Source organism: Pungitius pungitius, chromosome 1 (assembly GCF_949316345.1).
Source record: "Pungitius pungitius chromosome 1, fPunPun2.1, whole genome shotgun sequence".
NCBI classification, from domain to species: domain Eukaryota; kingdom Metazoa; phylum Chordata; class Actinopteri; order Perciformes; family Gasterosteidae; genus Pungitius; species Pungitius pungitius.
In genome coordinates, this window is record NC_084900.1 from 8,367,704 (window position 1) to 8,388,768 (window position 21,065).

At 44.2% G+C, this 21,065-nt stretch overlaps 1 protein-coding gene across 2 annotated transcripts in view; it reads right to left on the reverse strand.

Annotated features, from left to right (window-relative positions):
- The window catches only part of pcxb (pyruvate carboxylase b), a 201,768-nt gene that overhangs the window by 124,693 nt on the left and 56,010 nt on the right, over positions 1-21,065 (reverse strand). For both annotated transcript variants that reach the window (XR_009955921.1, XM_037477991.2), the window contains exon 11: positions 17,821-17,983. Coding sequence is in view for 1 of the 2 variants with exons in the window: in XM_037477991.2 (XP_037333888.1) it covers positions 17,821-17,983 (163 nt within the window). In the remaining variant the exon portion in view is untranslated. The remainder of the gene's footprint in view (positions 1-17,820; positions 17,984-21,065) is intronic.

The following is a 21,065-nucleotide window of genomic DNA, read 5'->3' on the forward strand; positions in this document are numbered from 1 at the left end:
TCACAATAGAAGGGGCAACTTTGCACATTTTCCTCTTGTGATGCTGTTCTTACAATAGAACCCTGCTGCCGTTCAAATACATTTCTTTTAAAAAAAACATATTGAAACATCTCCACATTCTTTCAAGTATTCCTCTCCACAAACATCTCTTTATCGACCATTCTGTCTGTCCTCAGGTGCCGCTTTATCCCCCCTAATCCTCACCCTTTCCCTCCCATCCACCACCTGTTGGGACTTGCGGCGGCTTCCACCTGCGACTCCGCCTGCCTGCGTCTCCTTTTGCATCGACTTTGCATTTGGCTAGTAGAGTAAATGGATATTGGGTCAAACACAAAAAATTCCTTTTAGATCTCCGCCCCCCCACCGCACACACAAACACACACTACAAAGAGCTGTAAATTAATGAGCTATATTTTTTTTATCAGTGAAACTAATGAATTAGCCTTTGTGGGATAATAGGAAACTGGATATGGATGAGTTACTGGATAAGTGCATTTGTGTGGACGTAACGCTCCGGATGGGTGTGTGTGAGTGTGTGTGAGTGTGTGTGTCTGCAGCGATGTAAATGTTCCCGTCTGTGTCCTTGCGTGAGTGAGCGTGTGTGCGTCTCTTCATTTTCCAACAAGGACAAAAGCACTTTGATCATCGGGCCAAAGCCTTGATGTACCGCTGCAGTAATGTATCATGCATCGCACACATCCTCCTCGCCATCTCCACCTCCTTCCTTCATGTCCCACCCGTATTCTTTTCTTTCTCTAATCAAAAAAAACGCGCCGATCTGCAAAGAGTTGAACGCGCGCACATCCTTGAGAACACGCTGGTTTCATCCGGGATGCATAGCGACACGTTTGTGAGTGGGGTTTTTTTTTCTCATTCCCCGCTGTTTACATTTATAAAATCCAGGATATTTTCCACCAGAATAGTTGGTTGTAAGTTGTCAGGAGAATGGTTATCAATAGACAACATTTGAAAACTACTTCAAAATTGAAAAAAAAGAAAGAAAAAAAAGTCAGTTTCGCTGCCTCCAGGCACTGGTTGTTGCCGAGCAACGAGCACATCAAAGGCTAACCTCCCTCCCACATGAGAAGTGAGCTTTGCTCTTGATGGACAGAGGTCAGACCTCCGTCTGGCCGCGGGTGCATCGATACCCGGTGAGACAGGCAGGCAGTCATGTGGTGCGCAACTACAGAACTGGTAGCGGATGAGGCGGACAAGAGTAGTTATCACGATAATCATTTTCTAGTCCAAAAGTTCAACATTTTGGACAAGATAGACGGCCAAACAGGCCAGGTTGGGTGTTTGTGCTGTGTGCATTTGTTAAAATTACCTTCCAGCAATTTGACGGCACTTCTCCCACACAGATGAGTCCTCAATATCTTAGCCTCTCTGCCATCTTCTTTTACTTAGATTTTTTTGATGTGCCATGTGAAGAAACAGCATTACCTCCTCCTAACTGTCTCTAGACTTTGTCCCATCTCTTCTTCCATCCATCGCTTTGTTCGCTGCCAGCAGCTCAATTCCACTCCAAAAGCGTGTGTGGATTTAAAGCCCTTACAGCACAGTTCTCATTACCCCCTCCTCCTTGTACTCTATCCATTATTCAGCATTCCCTTTTTGTGTCCCTCTCCATCCTCTGCCACTCAGGTGGGTGTTGTTGCCACAAGTCCACCTTTTTTTTGGTTCGTTTTAGCCTGCAGCCTCTGCCAGCGCTTTTATTTTAAAAAGCATGTTTTCACATAGGCAGACTAAATAAAGTGTCATTAAAAGCGAATGGCCCTGTTCGTGGGGAAACACTACACACCTTTGAGCCTTTGACACCCCGAGCCTCTTTAGAACATACAGGTCCTTGTGAATCTTGACTCTCCCTCCGGGGGCCGGGACTCACAAAACACTGCACAAACATACTGGTACGCTTATCTCATCGGGACTTTCATGGGGTCGGTGACAGATTGTGGGGAGGGACAGACTTGCCGAGCAGCGAAGCGCCACCACGGAGAGCGTCTGTGCCATCGGGGGCCACAACCACTGCGCTGAGGTTTTTGAGGCCATTTGTTTCAGACAAACAATGTACTGTGGAATCTTGTGTCTATCGAACTGTGAACTAATATTCCTTATGTGCATAGAAAACAAGAAATGTAGGGAATTAAAAAAAAAAAAACATTCAAGGCGTAGTGCTTCAATTGAGGAAAATATATATAAAGCTTGTAATTAAAATACATGACTGATATTTAAATAGGTCAAACACACAAAATCAAACGAATTGATCTTTGTAGTGCTTAAGGTAAAGCTGATCATACTACTAATTGTATTGCTAAATGCCTACTTATTAAAAGAGTAACATGATTGAGTCAATTAGTTGCATGTTCACTTAATTACATAATCTGTCGACCCCGATCCCACATGATCGCGTTGATTCTCCTCTTGTGGAACTACCTTTAAACTTCAGGACACAAACAGAGTCAATCCAGTCTCGACGCCCCAAGACTCAAGATCTTTAAAATATATTAGCATTCCTCTTACATTGAAACCCAACTGAGTAAATGTATTCACCGGCCCCCGGGGGGCTCAGACTGATTAAAACATATTAGTACTATTATCTGGGGCACCGGCATAAACAGGCCCCCCGATTCCTTCTCTCGGTCCCTCAGCCCGAGCTGCATCGCCAGCAGGGGAAAAAATCTGCCGTTTTTTTTTTTTTCTAAACCGAGCCGTGTGGCAACGGCTGCGTGTCGACACGCGTGACGAACATTCACTTTGGCTTCCACCCCCTCCCAAAAGCCTTAAATTGCCCTTGTTATCTGCCCTGTTCCCGACATTTTTAGCACTCCCATGTCTCCACCGTCCGTCCCCATAAGTCCCCTCCAGCCGTCTCATCTCAGCCCCGTCGCTCATCTCGTGTCAGCCTGGTGGACACGGTTTTATTGACAGCCCTTACCAAAGGGTCACTAGAAGTGAAGATCCTCATTTGAGGAAAAACCTTGTAATCAACCCACTCAAGAGGAAGAGCTACAGTTTGGACTGAAACCGCCAAAGTCCATCCTTATGCTTAGGTCTTCTTCTTCACCACTTTATTACTCTGGGTATTACTCCTGCCAACCTCTCCAAGATCACTCACTCGCCCTCGTTTTCTGCTCACTCCAACCTGGTTTTGCTCCTCCAATCTTCCCCCCAAAAAAAGGTACCAAGTTGCTCCTTCTTAGATTTTTTTCCGTTTGGTATCCCAGTCCAGCTCCAGTCCCCTGCTCATAACAGAGGAGATGGAAGTCGTCCTTGTCAGTGCTTCTTTCCTGTGCCAATATCCTAACTGCGGGGACCCAATCTATTTCCTTGCTGGACAGCATTTTACCACCCTTGTGAGGTTCCTTCCTGCCCCTTCAGACCCTTGTTTGAAACATATCTCTTTTCGGCTCTCGATATCTACTTCTTGCGTCCTTCCTTTAATTACCATGATTTCTCTAGATTGAGCTCTGTCCCTCATTTATTGCCTGAGAGTTAAAAGTGACACTTTTTCTTTAATTACCAGACGTTGAACAGCGGAAGGGGTTTAGCTTTTGAGAAAGTGCTACTTAGTTTGAAAGCAGTAAACCTATATATTTAGCAGTAATACATTAACCAGTTATAGTGCCCGTTGTTTCAGGCTGGCATCAAACTAAAAAAAGCTATGTGTCAGATGGTCTTTGTCTTATGACGCGTCTTGAACATTGCATCCAGAATAACTGTCTTCCTCGTCTCATATTGGCCCTTTAACTGTCTAGACAAGGAAGAATGGGTTATTACTCATCCTAACAGTCCAAATGGTTGTGTTTATAATGCTATAGCTCAGCCATGGTATCTGCAGTGACTGGCAGCTACTAATGCATGAATTAAGCCTCCAACCTGAATTTCAACCCTTAATGCTTAATTGACCTTTAGCCGATTTTCTCCCCCTCTTGCAATCTGCTCTTTCCCTTCTCCTCCTCTTTGAAAATAAGAGAGAAGCCAGTGTGAATGGAAATGTCTTAGGGGGTGGACTGTGAGTTGGAGAAAAAAAAAAAAAGCTTTTCAAATCAATTGGGGAAGATGGGCATTTCTTTTTCAATGTCCATTGTGCAACTCTTTATCTTCCTCTCTGCCCCATCATTTCATCCCCTCATTCGACGTGATGTGAACCATTAGTAACATAATCCCTCCTCTCGCTGCCTTCCGTACCCATCGTGTAAAATAACCAGACATTTGTATTGAAGTATGAAATAAATCTTCTAACTCACTTCATCCCTCAGCACTTTTATACTATCTCTTCCAAGCCCGTCTCCCTCCAAATATGTCCATGTGTTTCCTCCCAATCCAGAGAGTGACATTATTACTGCACAGAAGTCACATGGAAAAGGTCAGAAGAATAGTTTGTTGCACAAAGCTCAGGGATTTATGGCGTTTGGTCATATATTGAAGAAGCCACTGAGTCGCATCTCACGCCTCAAGTAAGAGTAAACTTTTTCAATATCCTTCCCTAACCTTTAGGAATTGCTTCGAGTTGCCTTCACACAACCAGAAAACATGAAACATAGTGAATGTTTGCTTATTCACATAAGCCGCACGTACACATCCTTTCAAAGAATTGAAGCAGTGTGTAGTTACCTCCATCCCTCTTCTTCTCAACTATCTCCTGCCCTCACACCACCCCCATTTGCCACTCTGCAGTTAAGCAGACCGCCAGGGACACATGTTGATAATTAACATCATCGCCGATGCCCGGTTGCCACGGGGACTGGACGTAACCATCAGCGGCACAACGGTAAACAGACAATGTGTCATAAATTTCACTGCACGTTCAAAACACGCCAGTGTACTTTGTCTACACACAAACACAGACTTTGAGTGTTGCAGCATCAGTTCGCCATGTCGGGGGGGGGACACGGGTTGATTAATCGCACTTTGTCCAGATGGCCACAACAGGGAGAGAAAGGAGGAAAGCGGTCCATTCCGTCTCTCAGCATTCTCTTTGGTGAGTGCTCCCTCCTCCCTGCTGCTCTCTGCGTTACAGTAGATTTATGAGGGCCTCTCAGAGTCCTTTTAGGGTGTCTACACGACCCACATTAATTACATTCAGCCTTTCCTTTTAGCCCAATTTCTTTTAAGACTTTATCTTGCGCTTCCATATAAATATATATCTATTAGGGGTGTCAAATGATTAAAAATTTTAATCAAATTAATCAGAATTTTCAGTGGATTAATCATGATTAATCACACCTGAATCCTAACCATTTTTTCTTTCTGAAATGCATACTAAAGATAAATAACAGGACACAGATACATAATTATCATTATTATTATCATAATTATTATTTTTTACATAAATGTATGTTATTGATATTTGATTTTTTAATTCATTCCAGAAAATAATCAAATCAATGTTATTTGATAAGTTACAGACTGATTTCCCTGCATGGCTCTAGAAGAGTCTCGAGCCTCTGCAGTTTATCCCACTCTGCTGCGAGTTTGTGCTCCTGATGGTTCAGGGCTGCGATGACCAGACATGACCAGACATGTCAACCCTCCCGATGTTTCAAAGCCCCCCCCGAAAATCTCCCGGACCGACCTTTCTCCCGATTTCCACCCGAACAACAATATTGCTGCACCACCCGTCACTGGGCGCGCCGTTTCAGACCGAACAATAATAAAGGTTACACCTTAAAGTCAAGCGCGGCGATTAGAACGACTGGCGCTGCAAAGAAATCCGCTACCACCCCCATTTCAGTGTGAAATATCCCCATACCTGGGAGGATTTACATCGCATTGGCTTCTCTTCCTCCGCATGTTTCAGAACAGCGCTGCTCTTGCTCTGCTGGGCGGAGCTTTTCTTCTTCTCTGTTCTGCTGCGCGAGAACGGGGGGGGGGGGGGGGGAGCGGGTCTCTGGCGCAAACAACTTGCTGAACCTGACGGCCTGACATATGCCTGCAGGTGGCAGTAATGTGTTGTATAGGATGAAGTGCATTCCCTAGAAGAAGAGGTTCTTTCCGGACCTGAATAATTTGTCACACTGCGCATGCGTGAAATGCGTCAAAAAAATTGACGTAATTAACAACAAACAGCTAATTAACGCCGTTAACGCGCTATTTTTGACAGCCCTAATATCTATATATCTATATCATTCACATCGCTCATGACGTCCACCTTAAATTGTCAGATTGCGAAAGCCCGCATTGCCTGAAAAAGATTATTTGCGTGATCACCAGGGGGTTTCCGGCGATCGCCACAGAGCTAAAAGCTAAATTATCAGGTAACGGTCAAGAAAAATCTAGCCCGTTACTTTGATTGCACCGTGAAATGGAACGATCGGGTCAATGTGAACAGCAACTGTACATTATCGCTCAATAATGTGCCCCGTGACTCATTCTCGACCAATCAGAACGCTGGGTTTCCTCTATCCGTGCCACAATGTGAACCCAAACATGCCGCAGATGATTCAGTGCCTTTCTGTGCGCATAGACATATAACTAATAGCTAAAAAAGTTATTAACAAGGTGCGGTGCATTTTGAGCTGTAAACATGCTAATCTCCACATAATAGCAGGAAAATAAGCCCTGCTGTGACGCATTCTGGTCTTTTTCTTTTCTGAAATGTAACACTAGGCTTCGGAGTGGTCCCCACGGTCAATAATCCATCGCGTGGTCAATGCTCAAATATTGTCGGTTCGGGGGCTTCGTCTCAGGCAGAGTCTACCAGGGGATGATTGTACACCATACTGCCGTATACATATATGGGGACGGGATTGCTTTTCGGGAATTCCTGGCGGAAATGTTCCATCAATAAACATTGTTTTGAGCATTTGGAGGTGACAGAATCCATTCGGCTTATACCTGACGGCAGGAATTGTCACCAATTTTCACTAGAGAAAAAGCAGGAGTTTGGATCTTTCCACGACACGTCTAAAGTGGAAAAGCATTTGCGTGGTTAAGAATGGACACTTGCCACCTGTGTGAGCCGGAAGCGAGGACATTACACAGGCAGAGGGGGCAGGGAAGGGTAGAGAGGAGAATGTGAATGGGAGCTAATGGGGAGAATATGGAGATGGGAAACAACTGGTGGCGCTGTAGGGCTGAAGCTCAAAAACCTCTAGCGGTCTACTCAAGACAAATTCTTGGTTTGTATTCCGCTGCCAAATTCCTGCACGCAGTCAGGTGAACTTGAAAATTTGAGTCTCTCACACACTTTAAACTCTTTTGCATCAACTCACTGCCCGAAATCCTCGGCTGCTGCTGCTGCTTTATGCTCGTTCACAAATCCACACATAGTAAGATTGATCATCACTAGACTATTACACCGACTGCTTCAATATAAGCAGAGTGTGTATAACCTTTCATCATCAACAAAAATATATAAAAAATATATAGTAAATGATGTCAATTGGCAATTACAGCAGGTTTTGCTACTATACTCATTGTTGTAGTACACTTCTCACACATCTGAATGCCGTGACTCTTTTTACACAATAGGCTTGTGGGATTTGCTTTCCCTCTCACTCTCATTGCAGAGTCAAATCTGCTTTTCTTGTCGTTTTCAAAGTTACGCCTCATCCCTCGTTCACCTCTCCAGACACTTGATGCTCCCCCTCTAAGCTTTCGCTCTCCGACTCTTGTTTCGTTTCCGGTCCTGCGGGTGTTGCATCACAAACACCAGATATCCCGGGGCGACGTGAGGAGCTTCTTTTTAATGCGATGCCAACTGTCACACACATATGCGCACACGCACACCTCGGGCTATGTGACCAAATCTTTGTGCCGAGGCGTCCACCAGCGGAGAGGAAGAGTTCACTCGCTGAGGCCCACTTGCAGGGAAGCACACACACACACACACACACACACACACACTCCCCCACACAGGGGTTTGTGCAAACAGACCCATCTGGTGGTCTCACTCTCTACATCACCCCTCAAAATCTCTCCATCTTTTGAAGGCCCTCTTCCTCTTCTCACATCCCCCTCTCGCTCTCTCCATTCCTTTATTCTCTGCATTCACTCTTCATTTCACTGGAACGATGGATGAGAGGCTGGGCCATCTGCAAGAGCTGATAAAACCACACACACACACACACAAATACTAACATAAATACAGATGCAGAAAGGAGGAGATGAACGCATACAGAGATGCATATGCATCACTAAACCTGTAAACGCATGTGGACACACTACGACGATCACACACCATGGAAACAGAAAAGGTGAAAACGGCATATGAGACAAAAAAAGTCACACAAACACCAACTACAGCCCAACTGTGGCTATATAGAAGACACACACAGACATTGTGCATGTCAAGAGGGAAGGAAATAAGATAAACAGATAACACACACAAGTGTCAAACTAACTGGACGAGTGCTTGAATTAAGATGAAAAATTACTCCGAATAGGAAGAACTTAATCGTATTAAAATCTAACACGTTTACCAGGTAGTGCAGAGATGGGGAATCACTCATTTAAGCATGCAGTACTCTAATGTGAACACATACGGGTCTTTTACTCTCGCAAGTTCAGATCAGTAAACAACCGACTGCTAGACTGGTAAAAAAAGAGAATTACAAAATGGAGATGAAGGTTTGAAAAATACAAACATGAACCTTGAAGATATGACAGACTCTAAATAGAGAGAAGAGAAGGAGGGAGGCAAACCATTGAGGAAATGACAGACAAAACAGACTGTTTTGGAAATGAGAAAGAATGATGAATACGAGGCCGTTAGCAAAAGACAGTGGGTGGCATATTGTGTAAAGAGGAAACAGGGGACCAGGTGTAAATAAGGAGAAGAAGCAGGAGAAAGGAATTAATCAGATTTAAAAATAAACGAGTTAGGGAGGGGCATTGGAGAAATATGGGACTAAAAAGCGAAAGAAACAAAAAGATTTCCGTAGAGAGCTATGGAAGATGAAGGAGAGGTGGGAGAGGAAGTAAGAAGGGAACACAGTGGGAATGTACAAATAAATGAACGGGAAAGAAAACAACAGAACAGGAGGGGGAAGGAAAGTGTAGGGAGACCCGCGAAAACATACGTCTGTATCACGAGAGACAACGAGGGGGGAAACAGCAGCAAAGAACAAGAGAGGCAGGAGGAGGACGAGGAGAAAGGAGCAGAAAATAGAAAAGGGCACAATGCGAAAACAGGGCGAGCGTAGACACGGCGAGACATGTGAAGCTGCAAAAACAAATCAACCAGCGGAGCAGGGGGAGAAAACGGAAACGCGACAAAGGTACACGAGGGGGAGATGAGAAATGACGGAGAGAGAAAAAAGTGAATAACAACTAGAAAGAGGGAAAGTGTGAAATCGAGGCGGCCAGATGGGAAGGAGATGGCAACCCAACAGACAGGAAGCGAAAAACAGAGGAGGAATGATAAATGAGGGACAACAAAAACGACAGGAACGCGAGAGAGCGGGGGAGGCTCACACCTGTACGCACACGCATGTTGTGTGCGCGCACACACGCGCGCACGCACAAACACGCACGGAAATTGGTCGCGACAGCAGGATGTGAGAGGGATGATAGGAGGAAAAGACTGATATGGCGGGGCGGGGACGAGGTCAGCCATTACTGGAGTTACACACAGATGTGGGTTGCAGATCAAAACATGGTGTTACTGCCTACACTTACGAGTGCACAGCATGCCGTGAATTTAGTAAAGTGATAGAGTGTGCAGGTAAACAGCGGGATTCACCTGGGGTCCTTAAAATACAGGCTGCAGAGCAAACAGAAGCGGTAGTATGATGAGATTTAGATTATACGCCAACTCAAAAAAAGTACACTTCAAGTCAACAGAGTCGGCACAGATAAGGGGATTGGGAGGGGATGGGAACACTTTGCTTTGGGATATTTAGGACGCACGCTAGGCAGTCCTCTTTTTCAAGCATTTGGGTTAGCCTGTGAAAAATGCAAGTGGACATATGTAAATAGGAAGTGCTGCAGGAACGACCTTGAGGCCATCAGTCATAAGCACAACAACTTCAATACTGCATGAATATCTTTATGCACAAATAAAGAAAGATGTTTGTTCTTCTAATATCAACATATTAACACTTCAGTGGCCATTTGTACAATTCTGTGAAGTGAAAGCAGCCGAATTTTGGCTCATAATCAAGTGGCATAGCAGGGTCATTGTGCATGTTAGATGTATACCAATATCCAAGAAAAATGGCATTTAATTATTAGTCCCAACAATTTATCACTATTCCATAACGTCTCAAGTTCAGAAGCTGATGGGATCACGGCTCCTGATTGTAAGCACAGAGCAGCAGGTCTGCTAAGCTGGGTTCGAATATGGACCACCTTGCTGCACAATTTAAATTTCATGCCGAAAATGTACAGCGGGATCAACACTTTTCCCACGTGTCATTTCACATTATTATACATAACTTTATTTCTGAACTTCTTTTTGGTTGTATGTTTGTATTTGGTTGTTACCAACATCTGGTGAAAATGTCATGTCAATAGCTCCTTTGGAAATACATTAACTGAGAAAAATGGTGACGTGTTCAATACTTATGTCACCCGCAGTATCTACTCTCACAGTAATGATGTTCAAGTCTCCAAGATTCTGCTCGAAAATGTTGTCACGAAACCCACTTTGTTGGGTTTTCCGTTTAACTCCTCCAAGACGCAGCCATCCATTTAGTATTCATTTTTCCAGCAGACCAATTTCTCCAGAAATGATTTAACTTTGCTCACTTATTTCCGGGAAGAAAAAAAAAAAAAAGAAACGAGACAAATCACCGTACTACCTCTCGTAATTGGGAGATCTATATCACTGCAAGTGAATCGACGGTAAGGGAAATAAATGATCCCAGAAATCTATTGTATGGATCGTCTGTAATAGCTTTAGGATTTCCTTTACGACATGTGGAACCAGCAGCCGTGGATCTGAGAATTAAAAAAGGGCGACAGGGCTTTTCAGAGTGTGCTCATGCATGTTTCCCCAATAATCAATAAGCTTTTGTCTTGGAGTGACAATCGTTTTGAGGTTTTAGGACATTTGACGCTGCTGGATGAGCTGCAGGAACATTGTGAAAGCAAACAAACTCTTTTCCTAAATATATCTGCGATTACATGTCCCTGACTCATATTTATTGGCAACCTTCTCTGCAGCATTGTATATTATTAGAAATGATTATTGTTGAGCTATTCTGCTAAATTACATTGCAGATGACAGGACTGCACACTGGGAGAGCAGAAGGTATGGAGAGGCTTCAGAGAAAGAGAGACAGTAATTGGACAATACCACCAAATGCATGAGCAGAGAACAGAGTGGAAAGTGCCCTAATGGAGGGGTGGGAGAAATAGAAATGTCACTTCATAAAATATTGGGATAATTTGATCCTATAATTACCATGGCAATGAGTGGCAGAGGGGAGCAGGGAACATTGTATTGCAGTCTGAAATAGATTAGATTTGACCAGAGATTATGTAAAAAGGGAAAAAAACCACTACGATTGAAACGCACACAAAAGAGGACACAGTAACGACTGTGTGTGACACACACACACACACGCACACGTTTTATTGTCAAGCCGAAGTAAGGATGCTCACATCGGCGGCCCACTGCTTCCATGTCTCCCCCCAAGGTGAAAGGCTGTTTCTATGGAATCGGGGGGGGGGGGGGGTAAGTTTGTTACGACAATGAAGAAGTACAAAAGACAATGGCGACAAACGATTTAGGATGAATGATGTGTTTACCGTGTGCAAATAAGATGTTTTCGATGGCATGAGACGCAAAACAAACTCCTCTTAATTAAAACAATTGGGACTTTTTAAACTCAAAGTGGTTCTTCTGAGGATGGGGCGCACACACACACACACACACATACATTCTCGCACAAATAAACAGACAAGCGTGCAAACCACCACATTAAGGGACTGTAGAACTAATTAATACACTCCGGGACAAAAGTAAATGTGTTCAACCACAGAAACAAACAAGAGAATGTTGGGTGGGTCGTGGAAAAGATGCCCGACTACGTTTGAGAAAATAGCAGAGGGAGAGACCATGATGACAAATGATAGGATGAATCCTTTTCTCACTGAAATCAAAGAAAAAAAAAGGTAAAGGACTGATGTCTAGTAGCTCCCTCCAGGAAAAAATTACTAGTGAGTACGACTTCACAATTCCACTGAAACTCCCAGGGTTGCTTCGGATTATTAAGGCAAAGTGCACCGAATAGTAGGTGGCGGGTGGGAGGAACGAGAGCGAGAGCGAGAGAGCGAGAGAGCGAGAGAGCGAGAGAGAGAGAGAGAGAGAGAGCGGCAGAGCGGCGCAGAGGGAAAGGAAGACCTGAAATGAGGTGCTGAGGAACAGGAGGTGGATAACAGGAACACGGGTAGGAGAGGGGAACAGCGCGATTTGGCCTCATTACCTGCTCTCCCTTTGTGGAGTCGGAGAAAGGTGGGACAGAGGGGCCTGAGAGAAGATAAGGTGAGGACGGGGATAGGACACATGTTAGGAATGAGGCCCGACAGGACGTTTGAGAGCGAGACATGTGGAATTATGTTCACGCAAAATGAGAAATTAGGAGGAAAGGGTGCCAGTGGCTTTAGAAGGTTAGGGGGGGCGAGGTTTGATAGGATGCATAGGAAAGGAGGAGAAGGACAGAGGACGGTCAACCGTGATCGAGTGATTCACTGCAGACCGACAGACACTTGAAATGGGGACTTGATGGATAGATCAGCGGGAGACCAAAGTGAGATCACTGCTCCCTTGTTAATGCTGTCAGTTCCAGACGGAGACAAATAACACACACAAACCTTCATTCATCCTTTTACTAGAAGTATCAAAGTACCCAGGTTTACTTTTTACCTGCAGCGCACAACAAAGTCACATTTCCCCCTCTTTACCGGCGTGACAGTAAATGCTTCAACGGAATCCACTTCCCACCTCGGCGAGCTAAACAAATCAAAGATCACGCGCCAAAAGGTCGGGGGGGAGGGGGGCTGAACACTGGATGCGACGGGCGCCTGCCGAAGGCCAATGGATCAAAATACAAACTGTCAAGGTGTATTGACAGCTCCTCCCTGCTGGCCCAGTCTGGAAGCACGTAGTCCATCACTCCCCGTCATTCTGTAGATTGGGGCCGCCTCTGCCCTCACGCTGTGACGGCCATAACCACCCCCCCCCTCCCCCAATCTCTTGCTCCAAACCATATTCTCATTTTCCCTAGTATGAAGCCCTTCTCCTCCAGCTGAACATGTAGCATTAACCTCTACAAGTAGTGACAGCTCCACTAAATTGAATTGCAACATAAAATACAAAATAGCAGACAGATACTCAAATAGTTCAAATTCTTGACTACATTTACAGTGGCGGCGATGTGGAAGACATTCAGATATTCACATCTTTGTTGAAGCAGACGGCCCTTTGCTCCCAAAGAGCTGCCAATTAAAAACTACTCCTTCTGTGTTGCTGAAGCTATGATTCATTATTTTACGAGCATGGATTATTCATATACATTTTTAATTCAAAATGTAATTTTTTATTGGATTCTTAACTATGAAGAATTATAAAAATGAAACTTTTTTTATGTGAACATGTGCCTGCAATTTTTTGGTGGCTCATTTTTTATGCAAAGATTGATTCAATATAGCATATCTCTTATCCATTGGCAGACAGATCTGTCTGCCTGCTGCAGAACGGGTCTGTCGGAGTGCGTTCCGGTTTGTCACAGCTGGGAAGATCAAATAGAAGGTCAGGAAACCGGGTTGATTACCAAGTGCCGTATTACTGTACAATTCGGTTCTCTGTACTGGCACCGCATCCGCGCCAAACTCTTAATCTTCATTTTTTTATGCCATCTGCTGCAGTCAGTCTGTGCTGCCCTTAAAGTCCAAGTTTGCATACTGAGGCGTTAAAAAGAAAGTGCTTCCAAAAATACCACAGCTCTGCATTTCTGATGAAGACCATGTGAGACCATCAACCAGGAGACACACTGCAATCGGGGGTCAGACCTTAAAAATGAAAGCCGAGTTATGGTTATTTGAAATACTGCTCTACTTCTTAGTGCACACAATCCTACCTATCCTACCTAGTTTTCTTCCGTCTCTAACCTTAGCTTCTTATGCCCGGTCGGTAAGCTACGTTCAAAGGAGATAAGAGAAATAGAGGGATAGAAAGCTCTAATACGCCTGTGCCTTTTATCCATTTTCTCCTTGGATGCTTGCTTTTTGTTCACAAACGGCCATCAGTCTAAAACGTGTTCGTCGTCCTCTTCCTCCTCCCCGTCGTCTCGGCTCCTTTAGCTCTTCCACTTCAGTCCCTTTCCTCCTCCTCTTAGTCCCTGACCTTAAGACTCCACTCATCTCTCCTCCTGCTCTGCGTTCTTCTACATTTCTTCTTTAGAGGGAAAAAATAAAAGCTTACGTTACTGTACAATGTGAGGACGCGTGTGACCCCCTGCCCTCTCCTGTTTACACAGCCGCGTGCGTTTCCATAGCGCTTCAGTTTTCGTCAATTGGTCACCCGTGGGAGTCCCATCGCGGGGTATCTGATGGACCAGCACCGGGCCCCAAAAGTCAAAGTGCATCATCAAATGACGACTCTCCCCACCGCCCTGCCATTCACCAAGTCGCTGACCTTGTCACAGCCCTGGGGTAATCATTTATTCATTGGTCATCGTTCCCCAGCTTTTTTCCCCATGTAGATTGTGTTTTGTTCATGCATTTTGCATGGTAATGGAGGGAGAGAGGGGCGGGTGAGGCTCGTCGCTGTGTTGACACATTCCATAGCTCAACCCCGTGGCCACATGGCATAGGAGGGCAGGGGAAAAAGAGGGAGGGGAAGGAGGCGGAGAGTTTGGGGAACAGAGACGGGATGAGAAGCACTGCTTGATGAGAGGGAGGAAAGTACATTATTTTAATACGAGTGGTGTACGAGTGCAGGGGGAGCTGAAGTGAGAAAATCGGTGGGGAGAAACACTGCTTAAATCCTTTGAATGGAAAGGTCAGCTGCTATTTCACCGCTGATGATGAGGAACTATAAACTGCAGGCAGCCATTTCCACAGTGAGCAGTAGGGCACACTGAAAGTGAGAGTGCCACATAATGGGGATGTTAACGGGATAAGGTGTACGTTTTCTGCCTCTTCAAATCAGGTTTGGATTGAATATGTATGCAAATGCTAAATTGAAACATCAATGTTTTTTTCTGAATGTGGCAATTCATCAGTTTAATGTTGAAGTAAAACATTTGGTCTGATCACTGAGCCACATTAACTGTTAATGAACTCAAATATCTATACCCTGGGGGGATTAATTAATGGAGCCAAATGCGCAAGAAACAAATGTGTGTGCACAACACAACCATTTGTTTCTCTCCCTCGTTCAGAAGAGACAGATGATTTGTTTGATTGGAAAAGCCACCAGTGCACCTCCAATCCAATCGCATCCAAGGACTCGAACAACACCGGCGTCGGGCTGAATTGGCAGTATTTTATTCACGGCATCCATCACAAGGCATGAGAAGGTAAAAAAAAAAAAAAAGAAAACAGGTGTAAGAAACCAAAGGGTCTCTGAAATGCATTGCTTGCCAAATTGCAGTAAATTTGAATAATGCCATTGATCATCTGCTCCGGCCCGCTCGGTGCAGAGTTCTGACATGCTACCAGAGGACATTGTGTGCACAGAACGTTGGATTTCTTGATGATTTTTTCGGCTTATCTGCACCGTTAAAGAATTAATTTCACCCTTATCCCCCCCCTCAAGCAGAATCCTCCTCCACGTTTAGCAGAGTCTCGGCTCGGGAACCAAACATAACTCAGCCTTAGCCATCGAGCCCCCGAGGCTTTTTGAGAACCGTGCTCTGCGGAGGTCAAAATCACCATTATCTCTCAACATTATCTTCAGCACACACGGTTTGATTCGTTTTTCTTTCTGATGAATGACCGCGGCATTCTCTTTTAACCTCGTTTTAACTAATGGGCGATTTCTATTGTTTCAAAGTGGCTTTTAACAACATTTAATTATATGTAAAGCACTACCTGACACCGTTGGGGCCAAAAACAGCCAACGGTTTAGGCAAGAAGAAACACATTTAAGTAGGAGTTTGGAGGATTATAGTGGGGAGAAAAAAAAGCAAGAGGGGACTGGGGGGGGGGGGGTGTAGACCGTACAGGGTGAAGGGCAAATAGACCTGACAGCAAAAAGCATCCAGGGATCAGATCTCATCAACCAAGGAGCAATTTTTAGAGACACAATGAGAAATGGCATACAGTGTGCAGATGCGCAGGATATGGGCCCATGGATGGTTACACACACACATTTGTGTCTTCTCATGTGTGAACTCTGTCAAAAGAAATCACGTGTCCACTCGCACAAAAGACAGACGCTCACCAGTAAAAGCACAACAAAAACTCAATTTTGATTGGTGGATTTGATTGATTTGTGAATTCCTCTTTACCATTCTCAATTAATGGGCTGGCTACACAAAATGAGAAATAAATACAATCAATTAATTATTTTCTCGTACTTCAGCGTCTCACACAAGCTGCAAGAAACAAGTCAAGCTCTATTTATAGTGCCCTCACATCCCCTGCGCACCAAGGGCCTTCAATGGTGTGGGGATAGCAAGCTCGTCTTGCTGTTAAACATACTGTCAAATGTATATTTACGGTTTGTCAACCAAAAGCAATGTTATGACTCAAGACTCCTGCTGTCATGTTATTTGTACTGCTGTGAAAGTATTGCTACTAACTTGGGGAAAACAACATGGCTGGACAGCTGGCTTGTCGGGTGTACCAGAGGAACTTTTGATTTTGGCTAAAACGTAAATTCAAAAGAGGAAATGTGTTTAATTTCACTGTGCTTCAGTGGGGTGATGCCCTTTGAAGTGTGCATTATCAGGAATGCATGGATTCACAGAGGTAACCATCCGCCGCATGTCGTATATTTTTCCCCCTACTCGCTGGGCATTAGCCCTCACATATATATACCCCCCCCCCGCCGGCCGCACCCCACTCAGTCAAAAAAACATGCAAAACCATGAACTCAGAAGAATCACATCGTCCCACTCGCGAACCTTACAGGGAAATGTGCTTTTATAATTACATCCATGACCTCCATTATTCTCATTGATGTGAGAGACCTATAATTCAAGCACTGGAGGATCTCTGCAGCTGAGACTGATCACATGTTCACCAAGACGTGGACATGCTGTTATCTCCCCTGACCATAAAGCTTTTCTTGTTACAGCGCTGGAGTCGGAACTACTTTGAAGTCTTTGAAGCTTTTTTTTGCCTGGTTTAAGCGGATGTATTCTGCACAAGGCATAAGTTCATCTAGGAAGAATACGCACGTTTTGCATGATTAGAAGAGAGATTATGTTGCATATATGATCTTGGAAGCAAAGAGTTTAATGTGCCTAGTAGGAATCTGGCATTTTACTACTGGACAAAAAGGAGAGTCAATGCCACATCGCAGTGATGCAAAAAAATATGGTTATTTTACTGGAAATGTTTTCTTGGGCTTTTATACACGCTGCCTTTAGCTATGCACAACCACATTGTGGTTATAGTTTTGATGTTCAATGGCATTGACTTGCAATTCAGAAACAAATGGGCCACATATTTGCCATTACAATAAAAAACAAATTGTATAAAAGTATCAGGCCTTGATTACTGTGAGTTGTCTTTCAACCAGACGTAACTTCTAAAAACGGCTTGCAAATGCACATTCCTGCCACGTCATTTCAGCCTGCAGACTTTCTCCAGACTCTGCGAGTCACATGTCAAGAGGAGAATCGTCACAACTCCCCCACACATGCTCTCCCTGACCTCGCCATAGCAGAAGCCTTGGATTCATTTTAAGACGAGCCCTACCTCAATCCGCCCCGTGTCCGGTTGGAAGCCTCTGGACGGGTCTTCTGTCGTCACGCGGCACTGGATGGCGCAGCCGTTCACCCTGATTTTGTCTTGCTTGAGGCCCAATTCTGGCAGGCTGCGGCCCTCACACACATGCAGCTGTGCATGCACCAGGTCCACACTGTTTGGGGGAGAGAGAGAGAGAGAGAGAGGCAATGAAGTGAATGAATTGATTGAAGCCCGTAATATGGTGTGATTAGCCCTTCATTACACACGATGCCACTGAGGAGAATATCTTTTCTGCTTAAAGACATGGAGATCAGTACGGCAATACAAGCATCTCAAGCGATTCTCAGCCTCAAACCCCAATGAGGAGGGCTTGGGTCTGCAGTTGGTGCGTTGATTTTTTTTTTCCGAGCACAACTCATTTGAACAAATGCAGATGCGTGACAAATAATTCCACATTGATACCTTAGGAGAAAGTCAATTAAAATTAAGTTATTATTTGATTTTTCTGAAACAATAACACCTGGGAAAAGCTCTATACAAAAACAGTGTTCTGTATATAAAACAACAAATAAAATAACGGCATTACTGTTGTTCGATAGGTGTGCTTCAGCGTGGATGATCTTATTTTAAATGGCTCCTTGGGTTTGTAAGAAAGTCAAAGATAAATACCCGTTTTCTGGTTTAGTTTGAACCAAATGAAACTGGCTTTCATTATTTGTAAAGCACTTTGTGACACCATTAAGGCCCTAAAAAAAGACATTGCAATAAAAAATATGGCAGCAGGGAGAGGATGAGAGTTACTCAAACTACGGTGGCTCCACTGTATGCCGACTAGTCAAGTGGCCGTACACCCTTGTTGATCCAAAATGTCCTTATTTTATCCAATACATGTTCATATAAAATTGTCTAATGGTGCAGATGTTGGGACTGGCATTCTCTTTTTAAGAGGCCTAAAAAAAATTGACCATTTAGAGGGTAAAAGGGATCTGTAGGCAAAACGCATGCAGGGAGCCAGAACTCAACTAATAAACCACCAAAACGGAGATTAGTACATGTGCTCAATATTTCAGCTCCGTGTTTTCTTGTCCTAAAAAGCAGAGAACAAGTGTCCACGTGTGGGGCGGCATCGCACAGATCAATCTCTAGCACGTTAGTGACTGATGAAAATCTACGCCACAGTGTGTCAGTACAACGCAAATGTGTCGGAGCAAATCAATCAAGCCTGTGTTACTCAGTGGAACCAAGTGGAGCTCCGCCTGTGAGACACGGCGTGCTGATAAACTGTGAGGGTCCATCATGACATCAGACAGCGGCGCAAAGACTTCCATCTGCAAAACCAATTCGATGCTTGGATAAAAATAATATTATTGGAAATGTTGATGTCTTAGAACAAATAAGTGTGAGAACAATACATGCATTCGCATTATGCAAATACCCAATACTAGAAAAAATTTAAATAAGGGAATTAGGGGACATGGAAAAGGTATTTCTTCCATTTCCATGAGTCGTAAATTCATCTCTATGTATTTATTTAAATGTTAAGATCAAATGAAAATTGCTGTGTTAATCTTTATGACCTCGCTCAAAACGTAGAGCCGTAAATGTATGAGAGAGCTTTGTCATGGTGGTTTTGTGGGTCCATTCTAAATGCGGCCGTCGGCGACAAAAAGAGGGCAGGGACACGCAATTTCTTAAATGGCTGCGTCCAAACCCGCTGCCAAAGAGATGCACTCTGGGAAGCCTGGGCGCTTCAGAGAGGGAACGAGAGACGGGCGGTGGCACACATTAGGAAGCAAGCTCGGTGTTTGGACACAGTCTTGGCTTCCGCCTCCTCAACGTCTCAATTAGCCGGTATCCACATTCTGGCCAAACAGAAGGACAATTATGCATCCGCCTGGTGAAAAACATGTTGCTGGAATAAAGCAGATGCAATCTCGATAACTTGGAGAGGCCCTAACGTCATGATTTCCGTTACACTTTCATTAATTTGTCGGTATTCCTGAAATGAGTCGCATGGGCGATGTCCCCAGCAGCAGCACTGGGAACGATTCTCAGTTAACCAGCACTTTATGGTTTCATTAGGACGCCAGCTTGTTTCCAGACTCAGATTAGTTTATTGTCTTTGTGGGGTCCAACACGTGGTCAGCCCCCTGAGGCCTCTGCGAGGAAAAGTGCTTCTTCTGCCTCTTCAGATTGCAATGTGTTGTTGCAAGAGATAAATGTTTGAGCATTAATTAGATTAGATTTTAGCCCAAACACTCAAACATTCAGTTGGGTGACATTATGTTGTGCAGAAGAACATCCTGGTATTTTCTGCATACTGCGTGCAACATGCTATCTGTTGGGACTTTTTCCGGCACAGCATCAGCACGGTAGTATGGAAATATAAATGCACGTCAGGACAGCCATAAAAGAAAAAAGCTGAAATATTTGTTTTCCTATGAATGTTTTCCACCAGTAGCTCTAAAGTAGCTAAAGTGAGAAAAATGCCTTAACTTACAAGGGGACATTAGTATGTACTAAAAGCTCCCTTTGCCCAAAGATGGAAATCCTTTCATATATTGTAAATAAACATAAGAACATGTGAACATTTCCTGAACAATTGGCATCCAAGCATGGACTTTGTTTCATCAAGTTCGTCCTAGTTTCTTTTTCGTGGCATAATTCTCCTCCTTTGAAAACACAAGGCAAGTGAATGAGGACCCTCAATGGTTTACAGAATTTACTGTATACTAATTTCACTCGAACAAATTAAAGAGCCTGCAGCAATGCATGTCCCTCAGCGCAGCCAGCTACATCATTAAAGTCCCGGCTACCATTAGCACGTTCCACAAAAAGGCCGATCTGCACAGGAAGAGGATGAAGGTAGAGCGCCTTCAGCGATCGGAGGAGTGGAAATTATTCCACAGGACATCCACACGCTCAATGCGAGTGTTGCCCGGTCGCAACAGTCAGCGTGTTTGAGAACACAGAGGGCTTATTAACTGAAGAGCGGGAGGAGGATTGACCCAAAGATAGACAACATCTCCATCAACGGGGATACCAGCACACACACACTTTCAATCGGATATTGTGGCAGAGGCACTAGGAGTAAAAATGTGTTTTGGAAGTAAAATACAGAGAACAAGCCTGAGGTGCGGGGGCCGAACTCAGAAAGGGTGAAGGTGAGAAGAATGTTTTATTGCATTGGAGAGGCCAACTGAAAACTAAAAAATTCACTAAGGACTTATTTCAGCATTTTTTCCAAAACTGCA